The following is a 12,462-nucleotide window of genomic DNA, read 5'->3' on the forward strand; positions in this document are numbered from 1 at the left end:
AGAGGGACTAGGCCGGGCCATAGGCTGCTACTAGTGCTGATGTTGCGGTTGCTTCTGAATCTGTTGCATGATGCTTGCAAAACCCACCCACTAACCTCCTCCTCATATTACATTAGTATTGTACATTTATGGAGGATCTTTCACCACGATGGCCTGAGCAGTTGGGTTCAGTGACCACGCCGTGTTAGAATAACTCGGGAGGAGTTTGTAATTTATGTTAAAACAAATATGTAAATGCAGGAGTGGGCGAGCTTTACTCTGCCATACCTACCGCCCTCTCCCTCTGCCAGCACAGCGAAGGTCAAATGTGAGGGCTCAGAGTTCATCCGCCCCCTGCCAGTTGTGACTGGCATCTATGTGGGTAGAAGAGCTGCCCACCCAGGCAGCACATAGACACACAGGGGAGAAGGTGTAAGTTGAACACTGGGGAAACAAAACACCCCACAGCTCAGACAAAACGTCTCAGAACAACCATGTTCTTTGTGCTTGTTAAGTTTTTTGCAGGGCGTCCTGCTCCATTGATTTCATTTGTTCTCTGCTCCAAGCCTAAATAATAGATTTGTATATGTTAGAGACGTTTCCGTTTCTCTCCTTTCTCTATCTTTCCTCCTTCATCTCTCTTTCTTACGCCCTCTCTCTCTTTCTGTCGGCCATGAGAGAAGTGAGTGACCCAGTTCTGGGAGCGCTTTCTGTGTTGTCATTTCCCATCTCCCATCATCTGCATAAGCAACAGCCGCTGGGCACACGGTCGTCGTCCACCACGGGACGGGGGAGGCACCCGACCAATCAGGCGCGAGCGAGTAAGGCCCACAGCGAGGCACACTGCAGACAGTGGGACAGGAAGGAACACACACTCTTTGTGACGTTGACACGAGCGTCAGGGAATCACAAAGCCAGTGCATGACCCCGTCACTAACGTAACCCAAGAACACATTCAGGAAGGTGATGACACAAGAAGTCCCTGAACTCCCAGAACAAAAGGGCTCGAGAGAGCGATAAGTTCACCTCACCAATCAACAGTGGTTGTAGGTCGCCTGAGGGTGGTCTAGCAGTTTGAATCCCACCCACTGTCCAAAAAGAAAGGAGGACCAAGGCACTCTTCACCCACTGGCCTTTGAACAGTCTCTCCTCCCAACTGTCCTGTCTCTGAAAGAAAACAGTATGTGTAGGGGCCTGACTGTGTGGGATAAAGTTGAGCATCACTCACACCGTGAGTTAGTGCATCACGACGGGCCATAGGCTCTCTGAGACCAACCCAAAGTAAATATGGGCGATGGTGTAACGGCTGCGCCAGGAAAAACTGTTCATAAATCTTTGAAATGGCGTGTTGACTCTCTCCGATGGCAGTAAGTAAGGTCTCAGGGTACTTTACAAAGTGCTGTTTTGTCTTGTTGGTTAATATAATGATAAAAGGAACGCCTAAGAGATTGATGGGCCCATAGAGCAGTGGAGATTGGATATTTAAACTAAATTCAGGAGGTGGAGGCTGTGCCGGTGTAGCAGAATGGTGTTGTAAGAATCACTGTTGGTGTTTTGGTAGTAAAACTATCACAGGTACACACACACACACACACACACACACACACCAGTGTACATCATGCATCAGTCTGTCTGTCCTGTTATGAGGAAATAAAGTGTAGTGGGAATATTTTATGGTATCTGTCTTTGTTTGTTGCTCCTGTTGTGATGTGTAATGCATCAGGTTGCCGTGTTTCTTAGCTAATAGAGAGCATATGTTTCTATTTTTGAGGGCCCCTTGTGTCTACCTGTCTCGTCGTTGTGTGTGTATTTTCTGCTATGTGTGTAGTTGAGTTCTGTCTTGCGTTCCATGGGGAGTTGTGCGATGTTATTAACCAGCTACATTTTGGTTGTCTTGTCAGCCAGCTTGACGGAGGCGAGGCGAGTGTGTCGTGGCTCTTCGTTCGCTGTGTATTCGTCTGTTTCCATAGATACCTCCGTATCCATCTGTTTGATCACGGTATAAAAGACATGCTCTATATTTAGCTGCTCATCAGATGTGGTATTTTAGAACAGTAAGTCTCCTCTAATCATCCTTCAATAGAGGAAAAGCCCGCTCTCTCTCTCTCTCTTTCGCTCTTTCTCGCCATCTCTCTTTCGCTCTCTCTCTCTCTCGCTATTTCTCTCTCTCTCTCTCGCTATTTCTCTCTCTCTCTCTCTCGCTATTTCTCTCTCTCTCTCTCTCGCTATTTCTCTCTCTCTCTCTCTCGCTATTTCTCTCTCTCTCTCTCTCGCTATTTCTCTCTCTCTCTCTCTCGCTATTTCTCTCTCTCTCTCTCTCGCTATTTCTCTCTCTCTCTCTCTCTCTCGCTATTTCTCTCTCTCTCTCTCTCTCGCTATTTCTCTCTCTCTCTCTCTCTCTCTCGCTATTTCTCTCTCTCTCTCTCTCGCTATTTCTCTCTCTCTCTCTCGCTATTTCTCTCTCTCTCTCTCTCGCTATTTCTCTCTCTCAATTATCAATTCAATTCAATTGACTTTATTGACATGGCAAGTTATTATTACTTACATTGTCAAAGTATACATATCGAAAAATTTAAATAAAATATATATGTATATATATACACAAAATATATATATATTTATATATAAATAAATGGTGGGACTAACAGTAATAATAATAGTAGTAGTGGACATGGGATTACCATTAATAACAGCTACAACAACAATATTAATCAGAACAACAATACATTAAAGCAACAGTAGTAGACCAGTGTCAACATGACTGAGAAGACACATGACCTGGTACGAAAGACAAAACAAAACTAAGCTAAATGGGAAATATTATCAACATTACTTTGCATTTTTCACTGGCTGTCCCTCAGGCTGTGGCAGGAGGACACATATTTGGCTGCCAAAACTGCACATTTTGGCTTTTCACCCAACAAATATTTGAATTTTTCTTCATCTTTTATAGTTTCAAATTCTTTGTATTGAATTATAATTTTGGGAAAGAAATATGCTCTTAGGTCTGAGTATTTGTCACAGTGTAGTAGGAAATGCACTTCTGTCTCTACCTCTCCCCTGGAGCAGAGTGAGCACAGCCTGTCCTCCCTGGGCAGCCAGGTTTGTCTGTGACGACCGGTCTCTATAGCCAGACTGTGCTCACTGAGTCTGTACCTAGTCAATGTTTTCCTCAGTTTTCTATCAGTCACAGTCTCTCTCTCTCTCGCTATTTCTCTCTCTTTCTCTTTTTCTGTGTCGTTCACCATGGCTGTGTTTTTTCTTCTCTTTTATGTGCTGAGAGTGAGCTCCCCGCGCTCTCCCCAGAGGAGTGTGTGTGTGTGAGAGGCTGTAATTAGTAGCTCCGCTGCGTCAGCGTTAGCTAGCGTCACAGTGTAACACTTGGCTCCCCAGCCCTCTCTTTCCCTCTCTCATACACACGCACGCTCACACACACACACATCTAGCAAGGGTTTCATGTGATGTAGGCTTATCTGTGTGTCTCGATTTTGTCTTCTTCACAACACCTACTCAACACTCTGTCTTGTCCTACCAGCATCTGTCTCTGTGCTGTTGTCAACAGATTGTGTGGCAGCATGGTTATAACTTATGTGTTCTCTGGCCCATCCTCACTGCACTGCATACACTTACAAGCATTAACCAAAACATAGAGGGACACAGCCTACCCCGCCAGCATGCATATCACATCTTGTGTACACCTCCAATTGATGTGTGAAATGACAAACTTGTTCCTCCTCTCTCTCTTTCCCTCGTACCTTTTCCCTTATTTCTACTCCACTGTACTTTGCTCTACTATTGTAGATGGGATGGGTCGAGTCTTGGCGCAGGACGTTTACGCCAAAGACAACCTGCCTCCATTCCCTGCGTCAGTCAAAGATGGCTATGCCGTGCGAGGTGAGATGCCAGGACTAGTGGGTGTACAGTAGTTTGAGCGATTACAAACATTTAATGCTCGACTTTAATGTTTATTTTTGTGTCTTTGACCATTGCACCCTTTTCAGCTATTTATGTCTCACAGTTCTCTCGCTCTCTCCTGCTATCGCTTTCCCCATCCATCCCTCCCTCTCTCTCTCTTCCTCTCAGCGGCTGATGGTCCTGGGGATCGCTTCATCATTGGAGAGTCACAGGCAGGACAGCAGGTGAGGTCCTTTACAGTTTGTGAGCCCTGATATTCTGGAGTGTTGCTTTGAACGTACTATAACAAGAGCTTCCTTCCCTTTCCCTACGTCTGTGTGAGTCTGTGTATTCCCATGGGCTGTCCTGCAGTGTGGAGTTACACAGGTCACTGGCTCAGCTGTGATTACAAGACTCCACAGAGACAGACCATGTCCTCTCTCTACCTCTACACAGAGTTATATCGGGGTCTACTCTACACACAGACCCCGTCTCTGCAACGCTCCGCTCGGCTTTCTTACAATTGTCACACGGCCTCCACTATGGGGCCTCATGTTTAAGAGTTGCTCAAGTGCGTCTTGTGAAAATGGCGTACAGTCGATTTTAGATTTTTCCCAATTGAAATGTTAACACTACTCCATGCCGGCAGTTATAATGCATAATTATGCCGCTATAATGCCTTAAAAGTCTAGCCATAAGCATGTTTAACACCTATTTATAATGTTCAACTTGTGTGTGTCCCTAATAGCCCACCCACACGGTGATGCCGGGTCAGGTGATGAGGGTGACAACGGGGGCTCCTATCCCCTGTGGGGCGGATGCTGTGGTGCAGGTGGAGGACACTGAACTGCTCCGGGAGTCTGAGGACGTGAGTCAACTTCCTGTCCCAATCTCAATTTGTCACAACGAGCTTTATTGGAATACACTGTACAATAACATACGATCTGTCTCTCTCCTCTCTCTTTCTCAACTCACTCCCCGTTTCCCTCAACACTCTCTCTCATCTGTCTCCTCTACCTCCTCTCCACAAACTGACAGCTTTTCTATATTGTACATACACTTACTCGTCTGCCACAATCCTCTTCCTTACAATATACTGTACTGTATTTTCTTCACTAAACCTGTATGTCGTTGCAGGGCACAGAAGAGCTGGAGGTGCGGATCTTGGTACAGGCACGCCCTGGACAGGACATCAGGTGAGCGAGAAGTTTTAGGTTGTACCAATCAGGACTGGTGGGGTCAATTCCATTTAAATCCAGTCAATTCAGGAAGTAAACTGAAATTCCAATTTTCCTTATTGCTGTTCTGTATCAGTACTATACCACACAGTGCCAGCCCTCTATCTTCCCTCCCTCCAGGCCTATAGGTCATGATATAAAGCGTGGGGAGTGTGTCCTGTCCAAGGGAACCCACATGGGCCCCTCTGAGATTGGCCTGCTGGCCACCGTAGGAGTCACTGAGGTGGAAGTGCAAAAGTTCCCCGTGGTGGCTGTCATGTCCACTGGCAACGAGGTGAGCGCAAGCTCGCATGCATGCACATACATTTTTGCCTTCTCTCATGGTGTCTTTAATACCTGGGTTTGAGGTTAGCGAGGCGGGTACGACGGCAACCGATTTAATGGGTGGAATCCCAGGTCTGATGGGAAGATCTTGCAGGATGTGAGATGGTTTCCGATAGACAATGGATAATAAAGTAATCTTCTTCTCTCTCTGTGTGTGTGTGTGTGTGTGTGTGTGTGTGTGTGTGTGTGTGTGTGTGTGTGTGTGTGTGTGTGTGTGTGTGTGTGTGTGTGTGTAGCTGTTGAACCCAGAGGATGACCTGCACCCAGGGAAAATCCGGGACAGTAACAGATCTACACTGCTGGCCACCATTCAGGAGCACGGATATCCTACCATCAACCTGGGCATCGTCGGAGACAAGTCAGTGAACATAACCCTCAATAACTATAGGCGTGTCTACCCTCCTAGAAAACATTGGGCCGGTTTCCATGGACACACATTACTCCTAGTGCAGGACTAAATCTGTGTCTGCAGAACTGTAGATATATATATATATATATATATACGATCAGAAAGATGCCAGGGTCTGAACTATGACCGTTCCCCTACAGCCCAGACGACCTCCTCAATGCCCTGAACGAGGGCATTAGCCGTGCTGATGTCATCATCACCTCAGGGGGCGTGTCCATGGGAGAGAAGGTAAGAACAAAATGAAATGTTTTTTTTATTTATTTTTAAAGAGAGAGAGAGAGAAGGGGATGAGAGGTGGGGCAGCGAGAGGTCACAGTGTGTTTGTGAGAGCGAAATCAATTCCATCATGGCTAGATAGTAGGGGCTGGAACTCATTTTGGAATTCGCCACAACAGTTTGTTTTCTATGTTGAACCTCACGTACTGTCCAAGTCATGCACTCTGCTGCCATCTGTTGTTCTGACCCAGCTGTTACTCCTTAGTGATGAAGCGGCTGGTTTGGCTGACCTTTTGTATGTTTACTGCTTAGCTGAGTTCTCTGCTTCCCTCTTTGGGTTTTCTGCTCCAATTACTTCTGTTATTGGATGACAAATGTACACCTCACCATCTGTCAGAGACTGGCAGACATGTTAGAGATGCACGAAGTTTCCATTCGATTCGAAGTGTAACCCTCTCCCATGTATTCTTTGCAATATCAGAATCGATTCAGTGAACTTCATTGGCATGAAATACACTGTAAATACAATATAATATCATACAATGTATCTCTTTGTGTTTCAGGACTACTTGAAGCAGGTGCTGGACATTGACCTCCATGCCCAGATCCACTTTGGACGGGTCTTTATGAAGCCAGGGTGAGACGTGATGGGGATTATTAAAAAAAAAACACAAAAAAAAAACATTATGGTACCAAAGTTTATGCCTTCTTAATTCATGAAGTGAGGGTGGTTTAGAAGAGATGGATAGCCAGTCATGAAGGTCTCACTCAGTTTTGTCTTCTCTCCTCTTTAGTCTTCCCACCACGTTCGCCACTGTAGACATTGACGGGGCACGGAAACTGATATTTGCTCTACCAGGTATTTCTTATTGAGATCTGCATGTCATGTGTACTGTGTGTGTACAGTATTTTGTGTGTGTTTGTGTGTATAAATGTTGTTGTTGAGTCTCAGGACTGGCAGGGGACCGCTGGTCTTGACAGATCTCAGGCACTCGCCTGTGTCTCTGCTCTGAGTCCAAAACGCCACCATTTACCAACCAAATATGTTTCCTTGAGGGAAACATGTTGTATTAATCCAGCAGCATGCCCTCAGACAGAGGTAATGTTCCTCTTTAATCACACTCCCCTTTCAGTTTCCACAGCATCCTGGAACCCTTCCAACCCACAGCAGCCATTTTTTCTCTCTCCGATTTGATCATTTTCATTTAGTAAATGAGTTGTAATTAGTATTAGAACTATGTTTGTGTGAGGGAATGTCTGTTTGTATTTTTATATAAGCCCTCCAAAACCGTGCTCCTGTGTTTTATCTCAGACCCACACAGCCCAAAAACTCAAACCACAGCCAGCCCTGACCCCCATCCAACCAAACCTGAAATTTGACCCACCCAACCAACCAAAGTGCCCTACCTCCTCTCTTACTCAAGCCTGCTGACAACAGCCTCTTGTCCCTCTACTTTCCTAGCATTCGACCTGGCCCCTCCACACCTCTTCAAAAGCCCCAGACCTGGACCCCTTAATCCCTTGCCCAGGCCCCCTGCTTCTGCCCGTCCTATTACCAACCTGCCCCAGCCCCCCTGCCTTGTCTCTGCCCGTCCTACATATGACCGGAGGGCTAGTCTGTGGCTGTGGTGACCGCCACTCTTTTTATATTCCCCCTTTAAGGTAATTTCACCTTCAGAGACACAGGCGCCATTCGCATCGACCCTGTGCCCGACAGTGAGGCAAGCAGGGTGCCCGTGCCACCGCCCCCGCGCGGAAGTAGGTGCTACCAACCTGGTCGACCATACTGTACCGTTCAGTGTGCTGCTCTCTACCTGAAAGCAAGCTTTCTTCAACTGAGCTCAGAAAACGGAATTTAAACTGAAAATGGGAAATGTGTTTTTTCTTTAAGAGTGCTTAACTGAAACTCGACCCAACTCAAATGATATGGGCTTCAAATTATCTAAAAAATGATAACTTTTTATCAGGCCAAATGGATAAATTTTATTTTTGTCTCCCAGACTTTGGGCATGTTTGGGGGCATTTTTGTCTGTTTTTTATTGGTGATTAAACTAAACAAGATCACTACACCTTTTAGTGAACCCAAACTTGAATCTTAACAAAAGATAAAATAAACTTTAGTTTTTCTTTACTTATGTGATTTTTCTGTTCTGTTTTCTGAGAAATAAATATTGTTTTGTTTCTTTAACGTTTCTGTGGCGTTGCTGTTGGTTCTGTCGCTCCTCGTTTTGTTTCTCAGTGTGTCCCCGAGCCGCTGTGAGTATCTATCCCATGATTCCATGCTGTTGCTTGTTGTTGTGATTTGAGAGCGCCGCTCACCCTCTCCACCTGCTATTGCTACCCCTCACCTCTGCTTGTTGGTGTAAAGAGACAGCACTCACAAACTTGTCCCACTCTCCCCAAAGAGCTCTCACCCACCAGTCCCTCTGGGAACACTTAAAAAGGCAGAAGCGTACATTACTCACCTGTCTGCCTCCCCATCCCTCCAGCCCCAGCCCAGGTCCACAGCCGCAGCCTGGGCCGCATACTGACAGGACAGTGGGGTGAAGAAAACCACTGCCCTATGCACTGAGCCCTTGTCCTGTCCTACAGGAGCTACTAGCTGGAGCATGTCAACAACAACAATGCTCCTCAACCCCAACCCGTCCAAACCTTCCCAGGCCTATCCTGCCGTCTCCCTCCTCAGCCCTGAACAGTGGTAATGTCCCCTCCTTGTCTCCCTCTTATCCTCAGCACCTCTCTCTCTGTTGGTCAGGTAACCCAGTGTCTGCTGTCGTCACCTGTAACCTCTTCGTCATCCCTGCTCTGAGGAAGATGCAGGGGATCCTGGACCCTCGACCCACCATCATCAAAGCCAGGGTAGGTTAACAGCACTGGCTGTTATGGAGGGTTTCTGGACACTAGGTTGTAAAATACAGGTTAAGACAGTGTAATAATTAAAGGCAGTAGCGTTAAAAAATAAACACATTTATCGGAACAGCGCTGTTGCTGATTCTAAACGATTAACATTGATAACGTGACCAACGGTCGGTAAATAAAGTAATAAAGTGGCTGTAGGTCATTTTAAAAACGTTTACAGTGCATTCAGAAAGTATTCAGACCCCTTGACTTTTTCCACATTTTGTTACGTTACAGCCGTATTCTAAAATGGATACAATATTTTTTTCTTTCATCAATTTACACACAATACCCCGTAATGACAAAGCAAAAACAGGTTTTTAGAAATGTTTGCAAATGAATTAAAAATAAAAACAAAAATAACTTATTTACATAAGTATTCAGACCCTTTGCTATGAGACTCGAAATTGAGCTCAGGTACATCCTGTTTCCTTTGATCATCCTTGATGTTTTTACAACTTGATTGGAGTCCACCTGTGGTAAATTCAATTGATTGGACATGATTTGGAAAGGCACACACCTGTCTATATAAGATCCCACAGTTGACAGTGTATGTCAGAGCAAACCCAAGAAGACTCGAGGCTGTAAATGCTGCCAAAAGTACTTAAACAAAGTACCGAGGAAAGGTTCTGAATACTTATGTAAATGTGATATTTCTTTTTTTTTTGCAAACATTTCTAAAAACTTGTTTTGCTTTGTCATTATGGGGTATTGTGTGTAGACTGATGAGGGGGGAAGAAACAATTTAATCCATTTTAGAATAAGGCTGTAACGTAACAAAATGTGGGAAAAGTCAAGTGGTCTGAATACTGAATACTTTCCACAGTTATTCTATGTGTTTTCTGAGTAGTTGGCTGAAATTCACTACAATTGTTTATTTTCACTTTGATGGCAAACTTTCTGTACTGCTAACATTCACTTCCAGTCATTTTCACACCGGCGCTAGTCCAATTAATGTATTTATTTTCTAACGCATCTGCATGGAATTATTACGTTGTCTTACGTTATTACGTTGTACTACCTAGTCTGGACACGGCTGAAATACAGGCACATAATGAAAAAGCGTGCCACCTTGCAGTCATGGTCCTTGGAGCCAGATATGCGGGTCCTTCGAGCTTGCTGCATAAGTTAGGGAGTTTGAGCGAGAGCTGGAGAGGGTTTTATACACATAGCAAATACGTTGGGGTTTAAAGTTGAGTGATGTCGTCATCCTGCGCCCTGCTCTCTCCTGTGTGTGTGCAAACAGCTGTCCTGCGATGTAAAGTTGGACCCTCGTCCAGAGTACCACCGCTGCATCCTGACATGGCACCACCAGGAGCCTCTGCCATGGGCACAGAGCACAGGTATTATCACATACTAAGTAATTACACAATAGTTTGTCCGCATGCGTTTGCATGGACAAATGGATAAGGGAAAATGCTTATCCGAAAGTTTATCCTTGTCATTTTATTGACTCTTTCTGTCTCCCCACCCTCCTATCCCTCTCTCCCCCGCCCCCTCTATCCCTTTCTAACCACCCTCTCCTTCTTTCTATCTCACTCTCTTTCTCCCCTTCTACAGGAAATCAGATGAGTAGTCGACTGATGAGCATGAGAAGTGCCAACGGGCTGCTGATGTTGCCTCCTAAAACAGAGCAATACGTGGAGCTGCATAAAGGAGAGGTTGTGGATGTGATGGTCATAGGACGACTATGATGATGTCATCTTACAGGGACAGATAGATAGACAGGAAGAGGAAGTGGTGCATGTCCACATATCATAACTATTCTGTAATATGTAACGGCACAGCTAGTTTTTATTGATTTGGATAATAAAGTTGATCAAGTATAATTAATCACGAACACAAAATAAATGAGTACATACATTGATCATGAAAATATTAATTTGAAAAGATCATTGTATTTCAAAGACAAAATGTAATACCTTTTAAAAGTGGAGAAAAAATATATATAAAACATAAGAGATTTATTCTGTAATATATTATATTATTATTATAAGTATCATGATTATTATGATAATTATTAATATTATATTATCATATTAAGCAACTCTTGTTTCTCTTTCATCCTTGCAATTGCTTTGTGTGTTCAACCCTAGACCTTATAGATAGATAGCAGTAGCATTTCAATAGGAAGCTGTAGGTGCTTAACAGGATTAAAAAAGAAAGCCTATTTTCTTATCTCACAAAAAGGTTAAAAATACATCTTTTTTTTTTACAACGAAAACCTTTTTGAGATTGTCAGAAGTCCCCCTTGGTCTATGTTCCGATTCTCCACCCTTCTCCTAAAGTGTGCACTTGCACACTCCCAGTCATTTAAATGCATGGGTTTGGTGTAGGCATTGGCTGGAGGGAGTTTCCACCATTTGCTAAATCAATACAAGAAAGTATACAGGAAAAGAGTGGAGAATCAGGATGTAAACCTTGGTGCTCTGGCTTGATAGGAGGAGTGCTTTCAGGATCCTGAGGGTGCCTTTAGGTGACAGCTATCTTTACCTCCCTTTAGTATTCTTCTCTTCTATGCCACATTATATGGGCATCATTATGCTTCATAATGGCTTCACACAGCTTTGCTTGTCGTTTATCTTGTGAGTCGTGTTTATGTGCGCAGTGCCAAAAGTGTCGGGCATCATGATGAGAACTGGGCCTGTATTTATAAAGTGGCTCTGAGTAGGAGTGCTGATCAGGGCCCGTATCCACAAAGCATCTCCGTGTAGGAGTCCTGATCTAGGATCTGTCCATATAATCTTATTCATGATGATCTAAAATACAAAACGGATCCTAGATCAGAACTCCTACTCTGGGATTCTAAGCATTTCGCCTCACCTGCTTTAACATCTGCTAATCTGTGTACGCGACAAATTAACTTTGATTTGATTTTTATTTTAGATGCTTTGTGGATGCAGGCCCAGGTCCCCCCGGTCTATATAATCTTATTAATGATGATATATAAAACTAAACTGATCCTAGATCAGCACTCCTACTCCTTTATGAATACATTAAAGGTGGAGGAAGTCAGCGGCCCCGCTTCGTCAGTCTAACCTCACCTGGTACTAAAGTCCCACCCAGAGATATGTATATCCTGGCTCTGGTTCCACCCTGTCCCCTGCCCTTCTACTCTACCAACACCCCACTCTCCCCCCACCCTCACCCCTCCAGGACTGCTCACCTCACACACACTAGTACAGATAGGTGAGGGAACTGGGGTAGGGAGAGAACTTTATTTTATTTGTTTAATTTCAGAAGGAAGAAACAGCTTATTTAAAGTGCTGACTGCCTTTTTAACAACTATTAAAACAATGTACAGAAAAATAAATAAATAAAAAAGAGTGATATTGTACAGATATTATGGTGACCAGCACTCCTAAAGAAATTAATGAAGCAATGAGGAGATATTGAACTCTGTACTATAAAAAATTCTGTAACAATATTGATGAAACTGATGAAAAATTAAAAATCCTTGATCATTATGTAAAACAATTAGTTCAGTCTCTTATTTATAAACGG

General features: G+C 44.2%; 1 protein-coding gene across 20 annotated transcripts in view; it reads left to right on the plus strand.

The window, feature by feature from the left end:
- Nucleotides 1-12,432, plus strand: part of LOC139553273 (gephyrin-like) — a 117,064-nt gene extending 104,632 nt beyond the window's left edge. For 12 of the 20 annotated variants that reach the window (XM_071365432.1, XM_071365419.1, XM_071365422.1 and 9 more), the window contains 13 exons: nt 3,781-3,873; nt 4,063-4,118; nt 4,622-4,741; nt 5,011-5,069; nt 5,232-5,385; nt 5,672-5,793; nt 5,985-6,072; nt 6,624-6,697; nt 6,855-6,919; nt 7,723-7,818; nt 8,816-8,919; nt 10,205-10,301; nt 10,519-12,432. In XM_071365432.1, the coding sequence (XP_071221533.1) occupies nt 3,781-3,873; nt 4,063-4,118; nt 4,622-4,741; nt 5,011-5,069; nt 5,232-5,385; nt 5,672-5,793; nt 5,985-6,072; nt 6,624-6,697; nt 6,855-6,919; nt 7,723-7,818; nt 8,816-8,919; nt 10,205-10,301; nt 10,519-10,652 (1,262 nt within the window). In that variant the 3' untranslated portion in view covers nt 10,653-12,432. Of the gene's footprint in view, nt 1-3,780; nt 3,874-4,062; nt 4,119-4,621; nt 4,742-5,010; nt 5,070-5,231; nt 5,386-5,671; nt 5,794-5,984; nt 6,073-6,623; nt 6,698-6,854; nt 6,920-7,722; nt 7,819-8,793; nt 8,920-10,204; nt 10,302-10,518 lie in introns of those variants that run through there. The other 8 variants (XM_071365424.1, XM_071365429.1, XM_071365435.1 and 5 more) reach the window with 2 other exon arrangements.
- The last annotated feature ends 30 nt before the right edge of the window (nt 12,433-12,462 follow it).

This window comes from Salvelinus alpinus, chromosome 25, assembly GCF_045679555.1.
Source record: "Salvelinus alpinus chromosome 25, SLU_Salpinus.1, whole genome shotgun sequence".
Lineage (NCBI taxonomy): Eukaryota > Metazoa > Chordata > Actinopteri > Salmoniformes > Salmonidae > Salvelinus > Salvelinus alpinus.